Below are 17,964 nucleotides of genomic sequence, written 5' to 3'. Positions count from 1 at the left end.
ACCCGCCCACATCGCACACGCGCACACGCACGATCACAATTGTTAAAGTTGTGTGGGCCACGTCGTGAACACATCTGAAACGGTTGGCCTGGGCGGAATGAAACCCTCGTACCGAAACGGTGAGGCCGTGTGAGGCTGTGGAGCGGGTGCAGGGCCAGGAAGGACTGCTCCGTGGCGGTCTTGAAGAATGTCAGAAGAGTGGCATAGTCTAACGTGCCGCTTTGCAGGGCCGCGCCGACTTGTTTCAACACCCGCTGCGCCTGGACTGAAAGTGCCCCACAGAAATTGAATTATTATAAATTGTGGCACAAATTTTTAATCAAGTTTTTTGGAGGGCTTTATATTTTTACCGAGGTCTGGGTCTTCGAAGGGGTCAGCACTCGTGGTGGGGATTACCGTGGGCGTCGTCCTTGCGGTTCGTTTCTTTCTTGCCATGACTTCCTCTCCTCCTCCTTTTGTTTTTCTTTTGAAAAGGAACAAAACAGAATCGATGTGAATTAACATTTTGGAAAACTAAATTCTTGGAACTACATTGTGTTGGTGGCAAAGGGTGGTGTTGCTGTGATGGAAGCGGAAAGCCTGGCTCACGGATCCAGACTCTTCAAGCAGGCGGTGATGGCGGTCACCCACTCCTCTTGTTCCGTGGCGTCCTACGCACAGCACAGAACAGGGAGAAGATTGATGAGACTTGACCGCCGAGTTCGAAGGAAGACGCGCTTTTGTGTGACACTAGAGCAAAGTGGTCGAAGTGGTACCTTGCCGGCCATGAGGTAGGTGCGCTCGGTGGTGCTGATGCCGAAGCAGAACTCCTTGTGCGAAGAGGGCTTCACCGTAATGCCGCTCAACACGATCGTACCCTTTGGCTTGGCGTCCTGCGCAGCGTAATCGACATCATTTTTTAATATATCAATCGAGAGATAAAATAATAAATAACAGAAAGAAATAAAAGGGTCCAGACGAACCTTCTTGTTGGTGTAGTAGCTGAACTCGTTCGTCTTGAGCACGCACCAGCGAGTCTTCCAATTCCTTCGCTGGCCTCCCTTCTTGGTGAGCCAACCTTGCTTCACCAGGCTCCCTACGCACACGACACACACGACACACGCAACACGACGACACACCAGTGAGCACAAGTTGTTCTCTGTAGTTCGGCGCCACCCCAGCTGGTGCCGGGTGTGATGGTACCAGGGGTGAGCGAGCGGATGTTGGATACGAGAGGTTCGAGATCCGCGTCACTACCACCGCCGACACCCGCGCTGACGCTAAGTCCGAAGCCGCCCGAGTTCGGCCTTGGCGGCACAGCGGCGGCAGAAGTGGGGCTGAGCGGGAGGGGCTGCTGAGGCGGAGCGCCGCCGGGCGGGGGCGGCAGGGGCGTGCCACCGGGCCGCCGCATGGAGCCGGTGGTGCCCACGCGCATCACGGGGCGCGGGGGCACCGAGAAGGTCGCGCGTTCGCTGGCTCCGGGCATGGGCGAGCCCGGCGTGGCCGCGGGCGACGATGACGCCTGAGACGGGGCGTCGGCGGGGCTGCCTGGCGGCCGCGGCAGCTGCTTGCGCACCGTGGGCACCGGCGGCAGCTGCTTGGTTCTGTTTATTTAAAATAAATACATCAACCAACCAACCAATCAACATGAGCGGAGAGTGAGGGCAAGAAGGTACCCGGAGTCAGGAGAAATCTGAGTGCCTTGGGGTACATCACCGGTCGGAGCTAAACAGAGAATGGGGTGTGAATTATGGATTATGGCATGCACGTGTCGTTGGTCGTGTCGTGTCGGAAGGGGGAGAGAAGGGTAGGTACCCGGAGGGAGAGAGGGGAGAGAGGGCGGGGCGCCTGCGCGGTCAAGGAAGGACTTGCGCACGACGGTACGGCTGGACAACGCTGGTCGCACTGGTATTTCGCCCGAGTTGGTTGGCGACTGCGTCGGAGAGCCCTTCAACGAAATCGCGCCCAACCTGGACACCCGGAGCGGCGGTCAGCTCACGCACACGCACCACCGCACCGCACGCGCACACGCACAAGAAGGGAATTACCGTTCGGTCACTCTCTTCTGTTGCATCTCCCGCTTCTTCTTTTCGGCCTCCTCTTCCTCGAGCATCTTCTTCTTGACGAGTATGCGTTCCTCTTCAATGTCCTGCGAATATCGGTCAATACACGGAGTTGTATTGCGTGCGTGCGTGCGTGCGTGCGTGCGTGCGTGCGTGCGTGCGTGCGTGCGTGCGTGCACATGTACCTGGAAGAGGGCGGCGTAGTTGGTGATCATGGCCTCGATGACCTTTTGGTTGGCCGTGAAGTCTGAGAAGATCGATTCCGCACTGCCGGAGCCCAGCAGCGTCGGGCCAAATACGATCGCCAGATTCGACGGACCCATCTTATTGTCTGTGCCACGGCAGAGCCCATTACAATCAATTATTAGTCTCTCGCGTGTGTCGTGCGTCGTGTGTGTCGTGCGTCGTGCGTCGTGCGTGTCGTGCGTGTCGTGTGAGTCGTGTGAGTCGTGTGTGTCGTGTGTCGTGTGTGTCGTGTGTGTCGTGTGCGTGTACCGGCTTCGTGGTCGACGACGAGTTGAAGGAAGGACATGAGGTGCTGCAGCACGTATCGGTTGTAGGGCGGCAGTTGGCCGATGAGATCCCTCAGCCTTGGAACCGACGCCTGCCCATCCGCTGAAACGCGACAAAGTGTGAAATTTCCTTTCGAGAAAAGAAAGAGAAAAAGGCCAAAAGGCCTGTGGGGGCACGTACTGACTGAGTCGATGAAGAGGTCGTACATGGCGTTCGTCAGAATGGGATCGGGGAGCTCCATGAGGAAGTGGTTCATGGTTCCCGCCACCACATACGGATCCTCGTCCTTCGAAAACTCGATTGCCTTGCCTGCACATGCACGACCGCACACACGCACGACACACGCACAACCGCACACGCGACACGAGTGGCAAGTGGTTGGTCAAGCCGTGAAGATTGGTTCGGCGAGTACGCGAGAAAGAGAACAAACCCTGGTTAAAGAGGTCCTTCAAATCCTCGATGGAGTCCAGGCGGCCAGCCTTACGGAAGATGCCCTCGTGCGACAAGGCTAAGACGGAAGTGAGATTGAGCACTTCAGTGCACGTGCGTGCGTGCGTGCGTGCGTGCGTGCGTGCGTGCGTGCGTGCGTGCGTGCGTGCGTGCGTGCGGCAATCGAGTACCGTTCATGATGATCCACTCGGTGGCCTTTTCGATGATGGTGGGCACATCCCGACCCTTCTCGCGCGTCGCCATCAACTGGTCGAGCGGGATGCCGTAGACTGAGCACAGGCACACAGTAAGCCGAGATTCAAATCAGGACATAACAGACATCGGCTCAACCACTCGGTATCGCGCTTGGCGAGTGAAGACAGCAAAGAACGAACGAAGAAGAAGAAAAGAGAAAAAATGTACGCACTCTTGCGCTTGTCCTTCATCTCATCGAGGGAGTTGAGCAGGGAGGTCATCCAGGCCGCCTTCTCCTCGGGCGACTCGCACTGGATGGCGTACTCCTTGACCTTGGCGTGCTTGCCCCGCTGCTTCTCCTCCAGCTTGAACAACGTCGCCGACTCTGCAATACGCCCCGTCACGCACCACGTCATGCCACGTCACACTCGCATTCAGACCGTGGTCGGCACACGACACACACGACACACACGACACACACGACACACACGACACGTACCTTCATCGACCAGATGGGCCTTGTGCATCTCGAGCTGGCCGATGACCTTGTAGGTGGTGCGCGAGATGGTGGGCGCCTTGGTAAGGAGCATGAGGTCGTTGAACAGGAAGAGGTAGATCGCGGTCATGCCCGTGGGCTTTCGCGTCAATCGCGAGCCCGCCTCCCCCGAGGCCGCCGCCATTCCCGGTCCTTTTTTCACGTTCGCACCAAGGAGGTCAATCAAATGAGCGGTGACGAGAGAGGCGGAGAGAGAAAGAGAGAGTACCAGTAGGCGGCGCTGGGAGCTGCACTTGGACGGGACCCTCGCGCAACAGCCTGCGGTGCGGATCGACCAAGTTGCCCTGTAACAAACACACTTGAGTGACCAGTAACAATCAAAGAAAAGAAAGAAAAGGAAAGAAAATGTTTGTGGGGCGTACGTCGTAGTTGTGGAGGCGGCGGCGCACATCGAGGATCTTGCCCAGCGAGGCGGACGAGGCCGAGCACTGGTTGAGCTTGCCGGTGAGGGCCTTCAACGCGTCGTGCGCGGCATCCAACGTTGAATCTGCGCATTGGCACGGTATACAAAAAAGCCAACCATCACAAGATACACGCACACGCACACGCGCACACGATCACAATCATCAGCATTCCGCGCATACCGTCACTGATCGACCATCATTCTTGCGCCGGCGTGGGTGGAGTGTGAGGTGAGCGCGAGTGGAGAAGATGGCGCATACCAGGCGAGCCGGTGACGATGAGATACTGAACGACGTTGGTGTACTGGGCGACGCGCTGCACCGGGAGGGCGAGGAGGGTGGCCAGCTCGTTGCCCTCGCCCAGGATCTCCTCCCGCTCGGTGAGGAACTGCTTGATGACCTTGACGCGCTGCTTGCAGGCGTTCAGCGAATGCATCCCGTTGCTCAGTTTCATCTGCGCAGTTCATAGTTGAACGAGGCCCGGAAGGAATTCGAAAGGTCAGCTGACGAACAGCAAAACACAAGTGGTGTGTGGTTGCCGCGGCACTTGGGTTTGCTGTACCAGGTAGGACGTGTAGACGCTCTCGAGCTCCTGGAGATTATGCAGGAAAACGGCGCTCACTTCCCTGTTGTGGTGTTGATGAGAAAAACCCAATAAATAATAAATAATGTATTATTCTATTACTCCCAGTGCCAATAATAATAATAACAATAACAATTAAAAAAAGAAATAGAGTGTGCAATTCGTACTTGGCCTCGACGCTCTCGAGTTGCTTGAGCAAGTTTGTGTGGAAGGTGGTTAACGGTTTGATGTTGCCGAACATGGCGGCCAGTTCATCGGGCTGGATCTTGCCCTTCAACTTGGGATCAGCCTGGCAAAGGAAACAAGTGGGACACCAAAGTAATAAGCATTACGCACTATCAGAGAGCCAGCGATGGAGATTTGGGGGGGGGTACCGTGAGCGGCAGCATATACATCTTGTTGAGCCGCGTGAGGCAGCCCAGGTACTTCTTTTCGTCCCTGACCAGCTGCAGGTGCACCCTCTGCACCGGATCTGTGTGTCGAGTGTGTAGGCGTCGCAGAAGACAAGGATTAGGGGGAAACAAACACTCCAGTCAGGGGGGTCATGACAAAAATAATAATAAGCGGAGCGCACCTTCCACATTGTTGATCTCCTCCTCGGGTTCGTCCTGTAGTTCCTCTTCCTCAACGTACACGTTGCCCTTGATCTCTTCCTTTCCCTACAAAGAAGTGTTGGCATGCAGCGCACACGCACACGCCAACCACCGCACACGCACACGCACTCACCGCACACGCGTAACACGTACGAGTTGTCGAGTCTCGTGGGCCTCCTCTTCTTCGATGCAGGTCTTGACCGCCTCCATCCAGGCCTGCATGTCGGCGTCGCTCTTGGAGTAGAAAAATTGGGACGACAACCGGCCGTTGATGGCAAAGCAGAACTCTTTGCGAGTTGAGACGTTGACCGAGCAGTGCGTCAGTCGCACCACTCCGCCCAGCGAGGACTGCATCGTGTCGCCACAGACACGCAAAAAATTAATTAGATTTAAAAAAAATGTAAGAATGCGATATATGCTAAGGGTGAGAGAGGGAGGGAGAGATGTGACGCACGTCGGGATTGGAGTAATAATACATGTACTTGTACTTGACGACCACCCAGGACTTCTTCCACGACGACTTGCCCACGGAGCGATGCAGCCAGCCCTGCCTCACCACCTCGCCGCCAGTCCGGGCCTGCAAAAAGCAAGCCAGAAAAAACACAAACAAAACATTGTGCCCATTTGGGTTATTCAAAACAATGAGAAGAAATTGAAGTGAGTGAGTGAGTGAGTACAGCACGCGTACCTCATCTTCTTCGCCGTCGCTGTCGGCTTCTTCCTGACCACCTGCTCCCCCAGCGCCTCGGGTGCTTCGGTACTCCTTCTTTTTCTGCATTGCAAAGACCAGTTCAATTAATTACTTATTTATGATTTATTATTATTATTTATTCATATTATTAGAGGAATAATACCTTGGTGATGTAGCGGCGGTAGTCGTCGACCTTCTGCTTGGTGAGCTCGACGGCTTCGAGCGCGCTCTTGTAGTAGTGATGCTGCGCGTCGATGTAGTCGCACATCTTTTCCAGCGTGGAGAACTTGTTCTTTTCGAAGGCATCAGCCAGGGCCGTCTGTGCTTGATCGCGACTCTCGAGGTACCGCTCCTAAGCAACAGAACACGCACGACACGCACACACCACCGCACACGCACCACCGCACAAGCTTAGCTTCTCGACACGACGCTGGAAGAGGAGAGGAGAGGCAGGTGTACCTGGAGCACGTTCCGCTCCTTTTCGATGTCGAAAGCCTTGGCGTCCTCCTTGCTCTTCAGCTGGCGCAGCTTGGTGTCGGCAGCCTCGAACGCGGCCTTGGCCTTGTCATAGTGCTTTTTCTCTTGCTGTTGGCGGTGCCAACCATAAATACATATATAGATATATATTGCGAGTGTGCGATCAGCAAAGGATGCATCTGATTGGCTGGAGCGACTTTTATATATACATAGAAAGAAAGAAAAATTAAAAAGATGATAAGTACGCACCTCGGCAGCAGCGACCTCTCCCTTGATGAACTCGTTGATGGGGTCCTCGAGCTTATCAACCGACGCCGTGTTCTGGTGGGTGGAGAGGCAGCAGTCAGCCAACGAACAAAGCACCGAGACAAAGCTGAGCGGCTCAGCTCGCGCCTTACCCATTTCTCGAGGAGGTCGCTCAATAGGATCTCCAGGAGGCCGACCTTCGCCAGGCACTCACCTTAACGCACACAACATGACATATTAAATTAATATTACTATTATTATTATTCTTCTTATTATTATCAATTTAAATAGTATTTTATTACTTAATAATAAAAACAAAAAAGCGTAGTGGTGGTGACAAGAAGGAAAGGGAAGGGCGCGTACCGAGCTCGGGGTCCTCGCGCACAGACGTGAGAAAGTCGCCAAAGGCGGTGAACGAACGGCCCAGCCTGCGGTTGCCCTCGACGATGGAAGGGGTCTGCTGGCTCCTCTTTGACAGCCGCTCGTGAATCTCCCTCAGGTTCGTCTTCGTCGAATCCAGCCGCTGTAGATTTATTGTTTATTAATATTCTTATTATAAAGAATAAATATTTCTAGATCCACGAAGAGAGGCTTGCACATAGTATTGTTTAAATTCTTAATTGTTTAATTCTTAATTGTTTTCATAATTGTTGAATGGAAATTGAGGAAAGGGGGGTGCCTTAGCGTGGAGGTTGAGTTGGGCATCTTCCTCTCGCTGCGCGATCTCCTTTACGCCAAAGGAGGACAGGATCTTTTTCATTCTCTCTACCGAGAGGCCAAATCTGGCTAAAACCTGAACTGAAGAACAGAAAAAGTCGCACACGCCCGTGTGCTATTGGTGTGTAATTCCCCGTGGCCGGTTAAATCCGCCCACGACCACAACAACATAGCACCTGCATCACCGTCTTCTTCTTTGGCGAACAGTCGCAGTAGTGCTCGATTAGGAGGAAGAAGAGGTGGAAGGGCGCAGGGTGTGGAGGAGGGCGTCGAGGAGGAGGGCGACGGCTTCGGCGCCGGCGTCCTTGTGGCCCTTGGCCCGCTCGCCCAGGTAGGTGCCGCGGCCCTTGCGCCGCACGAGCTCGCTGGTCGACTCGGCTCCCTTGCGCGCGGCCTCCGCGGCGGCCGCCAGCGCGCTGCCCCAATCCCCACTCCCGACCGTACGCACGTAGGCCTCCGTGGCCGGCAGCAGCGCGTCCATCATCGTAGCATCACCTGCACAACAGTTTTTTTAAACCATTATAATAAATCAATAACCAATAAATAGTAATAAAAATAACGTGCCTAGCTTGGCGCCGCCGAGGTGGCCGATGGCGTCGGTGCCGGCCTTGAGCGCCTCGGCCCACTGATGGCCGGTGGGTGCTTTGCGTAGCGCGTCGGACATGCGGAGGAAGAAGACGCCGTAGAGCGCGCCCGAGGTGCCGCCCATGCTGCGCTGCAGCTCCATGCCGAGGGCGTGCAGGGCGTCGGCCACCGAGCCGGCGGTGCGGAGGTCGGCCAGCTTGGCGCGCACGGCCTTCCCGCCGCGCGCCAGGGTCACGCCAAAGTCGCCGTCGCCCGTCTGCTGGTCGAGCTGGGTGAGCAGCTCCTCGTGCTGGAGCACGGCGGCGATGACCTGCTCGACCACGTCGACCAGGTGGGCCGCGTCGGGCGAAGGCGAAGGAGCGGCCGACGCGGCTGACGTGGCGGGCGGCGCTGCGGTGTAGGCGTGCTTGCGGCTGGGCGCCGCACGGGAGAAGCCGTGCCACGCAGCGTCGTGGGCAGCGGGCGCGTCCAGCAGCGAGAGCGCTTCGTCGTCGATGGGGAGCAGCGACACCGACAAGCCGGCCATCTCCAGAGCCGTCATGTAGGTGCCCACCAGCAACCTGGAATGCACCAAAGGCCATTTGAGTCACACACACACACACACACACGACACACACGACACACACCACACACACAACACACACACGAGTGTACCTCTCTACGACGAATCCCTTCTCCTCCAAAAAGCGAAGCACCCTGCGCGCGACGATGTAGAGCTCCATGCTGGTCGTGGCGCCGAGGTTGTTCACCATCGCGGCCACGCGGCTCTTCTCTGCAAGCTGGCGGCAATTTGTGGTTAGGGTCCCGAGTCCGCGAGAAATGTGCGGAATGCGTTGGTGGAAAGGCATTTTGGTATACCTTGGCGTCGGCCAGGATAGCGGTGAGCAGTTGATCGGCGGTGGCGTCGGCCGACTCCAGCGGCTGCTTCCTGACACCGGCTTCGCCGTGAATGCCCAGTCCGAGCTCAACCTCTGCAAAAAAGAATGAAGAACGAACGACGGCGGAGATATAGAAAGAACGAAATGCGACGGCTCATGCATAAGCCCCCCCGGGGGCATACCGTTAGGCGGGAGCGTGAAGGTCGGCTTGCCCACCGCGGGCACGATGCAGGGGCTCAGCGCGACGCCCATGGTGCGCACATTCTCGGCCACGCGCCTGGCCACACGAGTGACCTCCTCCAGGGACTTGCCCTCCTCCGCCGCGGCTCCGGCGAGCTTGTGCACCAGCACCGTGCCAGCAATGCCCCTGCGGCCTGTTGCGGAGTCGTCCGATGCCAAGGCGACGTCGTCGAGCCACGTCACGATATTGACTTGCAGGCCCTGGAGTGTGTTGATGTGATTGAAAGGCGTGAGCTTGAGTTGGTGCTCTCACGACCCGATCCAGCGGTGCACCTCGATCAATGCCTCGATGGTGGTAGGCGGTGGTGGTAATAATGGCAAGCTACCTCCGAGCGGGCGATCTCGGCCGCGAGGCCAAAGTTGAGGCGGTCGCCGGTGTAGTTCTTCACGATGAGCAGGCAGCCCTTCGAGCCGGTGACCGCCTTGATGGCCGCAACAATGGCGTCGGGCGCCGGGCTCGTGAACACATCACCCGCCACTGCGGCCGATAGAAGGCCCTGTCCAACGAACCCGGCATGGGCGGGTTCATGTCCGCTGCCGCCACCTTCAATGTTTTGAAGATGAAGATAAGTCAGCTGACTGGCAAGCGACAAGTGGCACGCGGACGCAGGAGGCGGTGGTAGTAGCAGTACCGCTGACCAAGGCCACTCGCTGGTCGCGTAGCGCGGCGTCCTCCGCCATGTCGCGCCGCACCACGACGTTGTGGTCGTGTAGCTTGAGCAGACTGGGCCGGCTCCACACCAGTCCCTCGATCATCTCCTCCACCTGTGCCACCCGTGGTCAGTGTATTGCCCCCCCCCCCAGTGGAGCAGAAGAAGATGAAGTAATAAATAATGCATAAAATCGCTCAACGCACCACTTTGGTGGGATCATTCAGAAGTTTCTTCATCCTACAGCAGAGCCACACCCACAGAATCGACAACACGAAAATACAGAGTTTTTCATGATTTTACTTTTTATTCTGTTCGTACCGGAGATCGATGCGGAGAGCAACGGCGGGATTCCTCAAGATGGCAACCCCGGCAAGCACTTCATCTGCCCTTCTCGGAGAGTGTGGCTGCACTGGCGGCGCAGCGGCACTCTCAACAACGGCATCGACACCTGCCGCAGCACCACAGAAATCGAATGCACAATCGAGCAAAAAGAAGAAGGAGCAAGCGCAGCCAGCCATCCCCAACCTGCCCGAGATGGAGGGCCTCACGCCCTACTTCGACACCCACACCCACCTCGACCAAATCCTTCCTCGCGTACGCACTTTTAAACCAACGATTTATTGATTTGTTTACCTAAATTATCTATATATGGATTAATCATTTTATTTATATATTTGAAATATCAACAGTTCAAGGTGGAGCTGGAGGGCTTCCCCGCCTTCCGTGGCGAGTACTTCAGGAACGGATTCGGCGGCTGCGTGACGGTGAGCGCCGACGTCGGCTCCATCGAGCCCGTGCGGCAGCTGCTCCACTTCGACGACGTCTACGCCGCCTTCGGCATTCACCCTCACGTGGTTCGTGCGTGTGCGTGTGCGTGTGCGTGTGCGTGTGCGTGTGCGTGCGTGTGCGGTGGCGGCTGACACACATGTGAATGGCAGGCGCAGACGTACACCGACGAAGTGGAGCGGGAGCTGGTGGAGGCGATGGCTCTGCCCAAGACGCTGGCCTGGGGCGAGATCGGGCTCGACTACCACTACAACCTGTCCGATCCCGCCACGCAGCGACAAGTGTTCGCGCGCCAGATACAGCTGGCCGTCCAACACAACAAACCTCTCGTCATCCACACCCGAGAGGCCGAAGAGGGTAAGTCGCGTGTGTCGTCGTGTCGTGTCGTTGGTCGTGTCGTGTCGTGTGTCGTGCGAGGTGCTGATGGAGTGGCGACAGACACCTTAAAGATAATGAAGGAGCACGTGCCGAAGGAGTGGCGGGTGCATGTCCACTGCTTCACGTCCTCCTTGGACATGGCCAAGTCGCTGCTCGACGAGTGGCCCAACCTCTTCATCGGCTACACCGGGGTGCGTTTCCTCCACCGCTTCCTGCTCCACCAGCCACCACCAACCACCATCGTCGGAATCTTGTGAATGCAAACAATGCGTCATTCTTCACAGGTGATCACGTTTGGCGCCAGCGACCTGAGCGAGGTGGTACGACATGTGCCGCTCGAGCGCATCCTCCTCGAGACAGACGGACCCTACATGACCCCAGCCCCCTATCGGTACAGACCAACAGCCATATGTGTGTCGTGTGTGTCACGCGTGTATCATTTATTGTGTGTGGCGCGTGCAGGGGCAAGGTGTGCCACTCGGGCCATGTGCCGTTCATTGCGAAGAAGGTGGGCGAGCTCAAGGGCATGCCGCTCGCGCAGGTGCTCCAAGCCGCGCGCGACAACACCCGACGCATGTACGGCGTGTAAAAAAAAATATAAAACAATGTGCACGGCGCGTGTCGTGTGTCGTGTGGTGAATTGGCCAATCGTTTGGGCTTTCTGTTTGTTGAGCGAAAGTGGAGGTGCTGAATGGACCACATGTACTGAATGGTCCCCTGCTTCAGTCCTTGAAGCGCTTCTTGAGGGTCTTCTTCTCGTCGTTGGTGAGCTTGTTGTAGCCGAAGGAGAGGAACTTGAGGTGCGGCAGCCGGAGCACCTCCTCGGGGATGTGCGGCAGCTTGTTGCACGACAAATCCAGCTGACGCAACTCCACCAACCTGCGTGTTCCGCACACACGATTCTGTAAGTTCAATGCACGCACGCACGACACACACGCACGACACACACGCACGACACACACACACACACAGGTGCGTACTTGGCGATGGACGGGGGCAGCTTGGTAAGCTTGTTGTGGCTCACGTCCAGGTTCTTTAATCGGCCCAGCTTGTTGCCGAGCTCGGGCGGCAGGGTCTGGAGGTGGTTGTACATGATCTCCAGCGTGCGGAGGTTGGCTAGCTCGAGCACCTCCTCCGGCACTGGATGACACGAGAGAGGCCCAGAGCAGAGGTGTCAGTGGTGACCGTCGTGTGCGTGCGTGCGAGCGTGTGTGGTGTACCGGTGGTCATGTTGTTGAGGCTGAGGTCGAGGTCGGTCAGCTTCCTGAGGTTGGTGATCTCGCGCGGCAGGACCTTGATCATCGTCTCGCGCAGCTGCAGGATCTGCTCGCGAAGCAATACCAATGCAATTCAGATCGCTTCTCCCGGGCATGGGCTTGCGCGCGCGGAGAGGGAGAAGGGGGGCGCGTACCTCGAGGTTGGTGAGCTGGCCGATCTCGCCCGGCAGGTTGGTCATGCGAATGAAGTTGAGGTCGAGCTTGCGGAGCATTGTCATCTGGAAGATCACGTCCGGCAGCACCCTGTGTCGTCCGTCATAAAATAAGAATAAGAAATAAGAAAAAAATTATTAATAATCCATAATAACAATAAATTTATAATGTTACATAATAATATAATATAATATATTTATTTATTTGCACACGTACCGGAAGGCGTTCTTGCGGAGGTAGAGGGTCTCGAGGTTGTGGAGAAGCGTCAGCTCTTCGGGCAGGTCGGCGATGAACGTCTGGTGGATGCCCAGCACGTAGAGGTTCTCGAGCACGCCGATGCTGCGCGGTATCACCTCGATCGGATTGACCTGGTGGTTGATCGATCACGTGGTGAGCGGCGGGGGGCGGTGGTGGGTGGTGGGCGGTGGTGGGTACCCCGAGGTAGAGGAGCCGCAGGTTGGTCAGGTTGGTGATGGCGGGCGGTATGTAGCTGATCTGGTTTCGCGAGAGGTTCAACTCGTGCAGCGTCGTCACGTAGTCGCACAGCCCTGCGTCGTCGAATCATCACCACCACCGTCGTCGTCAACAAACACAACAAAACAAACCAAACCAGAACAAAAGTAAAAATTGCAGTGTTGGGGCGGTGGTGCCGTACCGGGTGGGAAGGTGGTGAGCTGGTTGCAGCCCACGCGCAGGGTGATGAGGGAGCTGAAATTGCTTTGCGGGGTGATGACCAGCGAGTGCGTGTTCCCATCGTCGTCTTCGTTTGCCATCGGCATCAGAAGGCCCTCTGCAGCAAATCGACCGATCGATCGCGCGAACGTGAGACAACGTTTCAATCGGTGCGTGCGGCGTGTGCGTGTGCGGCGCGTGCGTGTGCGGCGTGTACCGCTGCTGGGCGGAGAACTGAGTTGGTTGTTCTCGAGGTTGAGGAACTCGAGGCGGTGGAAGTGGTCGCCGAACCCGCGCGGCAGCGAGTTGAGCTGATTGTACGAGACGGTGAGGTACTCCAGGCGCCCGAGCTTGACGAACGAGTCCGGCAGCCGCGTCAGCTTGTTCGAGTGGAGGTCCAGCATGCGCAGATTCGTGAGATTCCCAAACGTGTCTGGAGAGAGCCCACTCGGTTAGCTCTGCTCGTGCGCACACGACATGACACGACACGACACGACACGCGTGCGTTGTATGTGGAATTACCGGGAAGTCTCTGGAGGCGGTTGAAGCTGAGCGTGAGGTACTGCAGATCGCGCAGCTCGCCAAACTCGGCGGGCAGCTCCTGCAGGTGGTTGCGCCGCAGGTTGATCGTCTGCAGGAATCGCAGTCGCCCTGCGCGTTCGCGTTTTTGGTGGCCCACGATCAACCGCGCTAGTGTGAGTCTCTTGGCCCCACACACAGCTGGCCAGCCTTCCCGTCGTCACACACACGACACACGACACACGACACACGACACACACAGAGAGAGATGCGCGTACCGATCATCGGAGGCAGCGAAGGGATGTATTGTTTGTTCAGGTTGAGCCGAAGCACTGCGTTCCACCGGAGCGTTAGGCGTAAATGTACGTGTTCGCGTGTGCGCGTGCGCGCGTGTGCGGTGGCGCGTTACCTTTGAAGCTGTCGGTAGCCTCGGCGGTTCGCTCAAGTACGCCGTGGTCGGAGGGGGAGGCCGAGGCCAAGCTGACCGGATAGGGCGAGGAGGAATAGGACCCGCCGGCAGGTCCTATGCCCGACGAGGGGTAGGACCCCGTGGCTGCGGCGCCGCCCGAGGGCGACACCAGGGACGCATCACCGACACCGCCGGCGTGGCTGCTGCTGGCGGTGGTGGAGGCGGAGGTGGTGGAGGTGTACGAACTGAAGAGGTGCGATGAGTAAGGCGACGCGGGTGGTGGCGGAAGCTGTGAAGGAGCTGAAGAGGAGGAAAAAGAAGAAGAGGTGCTGGTGGCGGCGGCGGAAGTGAGGTGAGACGAGGGTGACAGGTGGGACGGGTACCCCGAATGTGGGTTGACATTGCCTGCAAGGTCCGTTAGCACGATTACGACACGACGCGACACGACCAACGACGCGACAAAGGGCGAGAAGTGGTACCGCTCTGCATCTTGAGAAGGTGGTCGTCGAGGGACCCGAGCGCCGGCGGTGTGAAGATGCCGAATCCCGACGACGACGACGATGGTGCGGAGGCGTAGGGGTGCGGCTGTGGCTGCGCGGCGGGCGGGAGTTGCGACGACGACGACGGTGCCGAGGCTACGTGGTGGTGGTGATGGTGATGGTACGACATGGGCGACGGGTGGCCGGGCAGGCCATCGGTGGGCGGTGCGCGCAGGTCGGTCGACGACAGCGTGACGCCGCCGCCGCCGCCGGGCATGGTCATCGAAGACGAAGAAGAAGGCGACACCGGCGGCATGTCGAAGATGGAGTTGTTCGTTTGCTCCTGGCCGTAGGCCGACGAGGCATAGGCGCTGCCCCCCGAGGGAATGTTGGGCGAGGCCGGTCCTGCCAGCGCACACCAACAACAAAGTCAATATGCAGGCTGAATGAGGAGAGAAAGAAAGAAAGCAAGGAATGTACGGAATGTCTTGGTGGGTCGCGCGGAAGTGGACACGGCGTCAAAGGCATCCTCGAGGGTGTAGTAGGTGCGATTCTCCTCTTCGCCCCTGTCCAAGTGCACGCACACAACGACACGACATTGTTAATTAATATAAAAATAAATAGATATATAATACGAAAATAGTTCAAAAAATAACAATATACAGTATGTTGAGGGAGGAACGGTACGATTTGTCGTCGGAGGGCTCGGGCTCGAGGTAGGCCAGGAAGTGCGAGAGGTACTGGGCCACCAGGTTGTCCGAAAAAGAGGAGGCATCATCGCCCGTGCCTTCACCGGTGCACACACACAGCACACAGCACACAGCACACAGCACACAGCACACAGCACAGCACACAGCACACAACCACGTCCATGTCAGTGACAAGGCCAGCCAGTCAGCGAAGCGAGCATCACAAGCTTGTGCGTTATGCGATGATGGACCACGTACTGCTGGACAGGAGACTTTCATCGACGGACGTGGTCGAGCCGGGCGCGCCGGGCGTCGATGCCAGGCCGAGGGCGGACTGCGGCGAGGCGCTGAGGTTTCCCGACATGCCGGGCAGGGAGGGAGAACCCGCCGGCAAAACGCCCGGCGGCGCGTTGCCAAGAGGCGCCGGGGCGAGGCCGGGCGAGGGTGCGCCCGCAGGCGGCTGCGGTGGCGGCGCACTCGAGACCGACGGGCTGCGTACAGCGAGTCAATAAACTTGACACGACCAACGACTCGACCAACGACACACAGGGAGTGGGTGGATGAGGGGAGGAGAGACCTGGCGTTGACGATGATGAGGGTCGGATCGTCGGTGTCGACGATGGACATGATCAACCAATGCGGCGCCTTGTCTTCGTACGAGATGCACTTGCCTGTGGTAACAACAACAACGATTCGAGGAATGCGCAACAAGAGCAGCTGCGCGTCAGACGAGAGCGAGCGAGCAACTGTGTTGTGTCGTCATACCAATGGGGAGCACGTAGGTGGAGCCATTGCGGCACTGCTTGTACAGGCTGAGGTCGATGCACTCCAGCGCCTCGTAGCAGGACGACAGGCCCGAGAAGAACGAGATGCGGTTGTACTGCACGTAGTCCACGTGTCCTGACGCCGAGAGCTGTAGCGATCGAGTGAGCGACACGTGAGCGACAACACACACACACACACACACACGTACCTTCTTGTATGTGACACCCTCTGGCCACTGTACGTTGCACATGAAGCTGTTGATGGGTTCGGGCAGACCCTCGAGCACTCGCTGCCGCCGCAGGTTTGAGACCTCGGACGCCGGCGAACCGCTGGTGGTGGGCGAGTGAGCCAGCAGGTGCGGGAAGGGCGCCGCGAGGCCGCCGCCGCCCGTGGCACTGAGCGTCTGCTGGAAATGGCCCATCTGCGCCTTGCGCTGGTTGAGGGCCTCCTGGTTGTACTTCATCACCTGCAAGTGTCTCCCCACATCATCAACTGTGTGGTGGTGGTGGTGAGACACTCAGAGAAGGAAGAGTCGCGTCGTGGGGCTGAGCTCGTACTGTCGTCGGCGCCGTTGCTTTCGCCGGTCATGGACCGACGACCGCTCGCCGATCGCGACGAGGGCCCGCTGAAGCTGGTCCTCTGTCGCTTCGAGTCGCGCCGCTCTCTGCTGTGGCCGACCCCCGCGGCCTCCTCCTTGATCTCGCCGCCCTCCCTCTTCCTGCTGGCCCTGCCGGCGCCGCTCCGGCCCGCTCTCGCACCGCCCGAGCCGTCGGCCATCATCGCTTCGTCAGCAGCAGCGGCTTGCGGCGCGCCGAGCGATGAAGACGGGGAGTGCGACGCTGCGCCCGACGCGAATTGAGACGAGAGGAAGGAGCCGTCTTCGATGATGATCTGCGGTCGCGAAGCCGAAGCCGACGGCGCGGCGAAGGTGGCACCGGCCGCGGTGCGCTGCGGCGACGGGAGCGGCGTGTTTTCGGTGGTCGAGCTGGCCGACTCCACGAATTCCTCCTTGAGCGTCGTGGTGAAGGCCGTGGTGGGCAGGTCGGACGAGATCGATATGTTGCTCATCTCCACGTTCACCGGCGTCGTCGGCATCGGCGTCGGCATCGGCGTTGTCGTTGCTTCCGTTGGAGTCGCCGTTGTCGCTCCCATCGGCGTTGTCGTTGTGACCGGCGCCGGCACTGCTGCTTCAGCTTCGCGGGCCACAGGCGCCGCACCGCCGCTGGGCTCCTCGATCTTGACCACCATGCCATGGTCGCCAGCCGGCTGCTCGCCGCTCGACACCGACGGTACCGGCACGGCGCCCGTCGGCTCCGTTAGCCCCGCGGGCACCGCCGCCTCCACCACCTCCACCACCTTCTCTTCCGTCTTCGCTGTCTGTGCGGCCGGTACCTGCTCCACCGCCACCGCCACCGCCGGTGTCGACTCCACGGGCGCGGCGTCCAGGGCCGCTGCGGGTGCTTGCGCCGGTGCAGGCGCTGCTGGTGCCGGGGCCTCCAGCTCCATCGTGTCTTCTGTCTTGGTCGGCGCCGGTGGCTCTGTTTGCGCGGCCGTCGTTGGCGCTGGCTCTTGTGCTGGCGCTGGCGCGGGTGCAGGTGCCTCCACTTCCATCTTGACCACGTCGCTGCGGCCGAGGTCTTGCGCGGGTGCTGCCGCCGGCGCCGCTTCGGCTGGAGCTGGAGCTGGGGCTGGGGCGGCCTCAGAGGCCGAGGGTGTGGTGGTCGTGACGGCGGTGACCTCGGCTGCTGGTGGGAGCGAGACGCATTCGCTTGGGGCAGCAGGCGCGGCAGTGGTCGGTGCGGTGGTGGGCTGGTGATTAATCACGAAGGGGGCGCTGAGGTCCGGCATCTCGACGCTTTCAGCAGACATCTTGGCAGATGAAGAGATTACTTCGCCATTTTCGCTCTTGCTTTTTGGTGGACTGTACGTCGCCGTTTGATTTGCAGATGAGGAGACTGATGGCGCCACCGATTCTTCAACTGATGGGAATTGGGTAGCGGGAAGGGGCGCCGGTTCGTCAATGACAATCGCTGTGTCT

At 58.5% G+C, this 17,964-nt stretch overlaps 4 protein-coding genes and 1 pseudogene across 4 annotated transcripts; 1 reads left to right on the top strand and 4 right to left on the bottom strand.

Moving 5' to 3' along the window:
• Positions 1–584: 584 nt before the first annotated feature.
• Positions 585–7,486, bottom strand: ACA1_374650 (PH domain containing protein; the record flags this gene model as incomplete). The annotated part of the gene is made up of 30 exons (XM_004334361.1): positions 585–650; positions 756–872; positions 963–1,075; positions 1,183–1,583; positions 1,656–1,704; positions 1,795–1,949; positions 2,028–2,128; positions 2,228–2,373; positions 2,538–2,657; positions 2,736–2,864; positions 2,986–3,063; positions 3,176–3,274; positions 3,412–3,564; positions 3,679–3,867; positions 3,944–4,019; positions 4,098–4,222; positions 4,398–4,590; positions 4,699–4,762; positions 4,887–5,008; positions 5,094–5,191; positions 5,294–5,378; positions 5,466–5,660; positions 5,767–5,889; positions 6,001–6,084; positions 6,167–6,355; positions 6,463–6,588; positions 6,730–6,801; positions 6,879–6,940; positions 7,090–7,249; positions 7,460–7,486. 30 exons carry the CDS (start codon positions 7,484–7,486, stop codon positions 585–587), a joined length of 3,717 nt encoding a protein of 1,238 aa, XP_004334409.1.
• Positions 7,487–7,666: 180 nt separating this feature from the next.
• ACA1_374640 (glycerone kinase) lies at positions 7,667–9,902 on the bottom strand (the record flags this gene model as incomplete). Its single annotated transcript, XM_004334360.1, has 8 exons — positions 7,667–7,859; positions 8,004–8,588; positions 8,683–8,807; positions 8,887–8,999; positions 9,089–9,347; positions 9,473–9,624; positions 9,657–9,680; positions 9,779–9,902. 8 exons carry the CDS (start codon positions 9,900–9,902, stop codon positions 7,667–7,669), a joined length of 1,575 nt encoding a protein of 524 aa, XP_004334408.1.
• A 431-nt stretch (positions 9,903–10,333) lies between these two features.
• On the top strand, positions 10,334–11,552 carry ACA1_374630 (hydrolase, TatD family protein; the record flags this gene model as incomplete). Its single annotated transcript, XM_004334359.1, has 6 exons — positions 10,334–10,393; positions 10,489–10,653; positions 10,744–10,942; positions 11,024–11,154; positions 11,248–11,354; positions 11,426–11,552. 6 exons carry the CDS (start codon positions 10,334–10,336, stop codon positions 11,550–11,552), a joined length of 789 nt encoding a protein of 262 aa, XP_004334407.1.
• A 133-nt stretch (positions 11,553–11,685) lies between these two features.
• ACA1_374620 (leucine rich repeat domain containing protein) lies at positions 11,686–15,257 on the bottom strand (the record flags this gene model as incomplete). The annotated part of the gene is made up of 14 exons (XM_004334358.1): positions 11,686–11,842; positions 11,944–12,103; positions 12,184–12,286; positions 12,375–12,483; positions 12,610–12,761; positions 12,829–12,941; positions 13,049–13,183; positions 13,283–13,498; positions 13,588–13,716; positions 13,863–13,916; positions 13,994–14,293; positions 14,473–14,877; positions 14,953–15,038; positions 15,160–15,257. Coding segments are annotated over 14 exons (2,217 nt in total), but the record flags the coding sequence as incomplete, so codon positions are not given.
• A 139-nt stretch (positions 15,258–15,396) lies between these two features.
• ACA1_374610 lies at positions 15,397–17,432 on the bottom strand (annotated as a pseudogene).
• Positions 17,433–17,964: the final 532 nt, after the last annotated feature.

This window comes from Acanthamoeba castellanii (assembly GCF_000313135.1).
Source record: "Acanthamoeba castellanii str. Neff unplaced genomic scaffold scf7180000084679, whole genome shotgun sequence".
In the NCBI taxonomy this organism is placed as follows: domain Eukaryota; phylum Discosea; order Longamoebia; family Acanthamoebidae; genus Acanthamoeba; species Acanthamoeba castellanii.
This window is presented reverse-complemented; position numbering and strand designations above follow the sequence as displayed.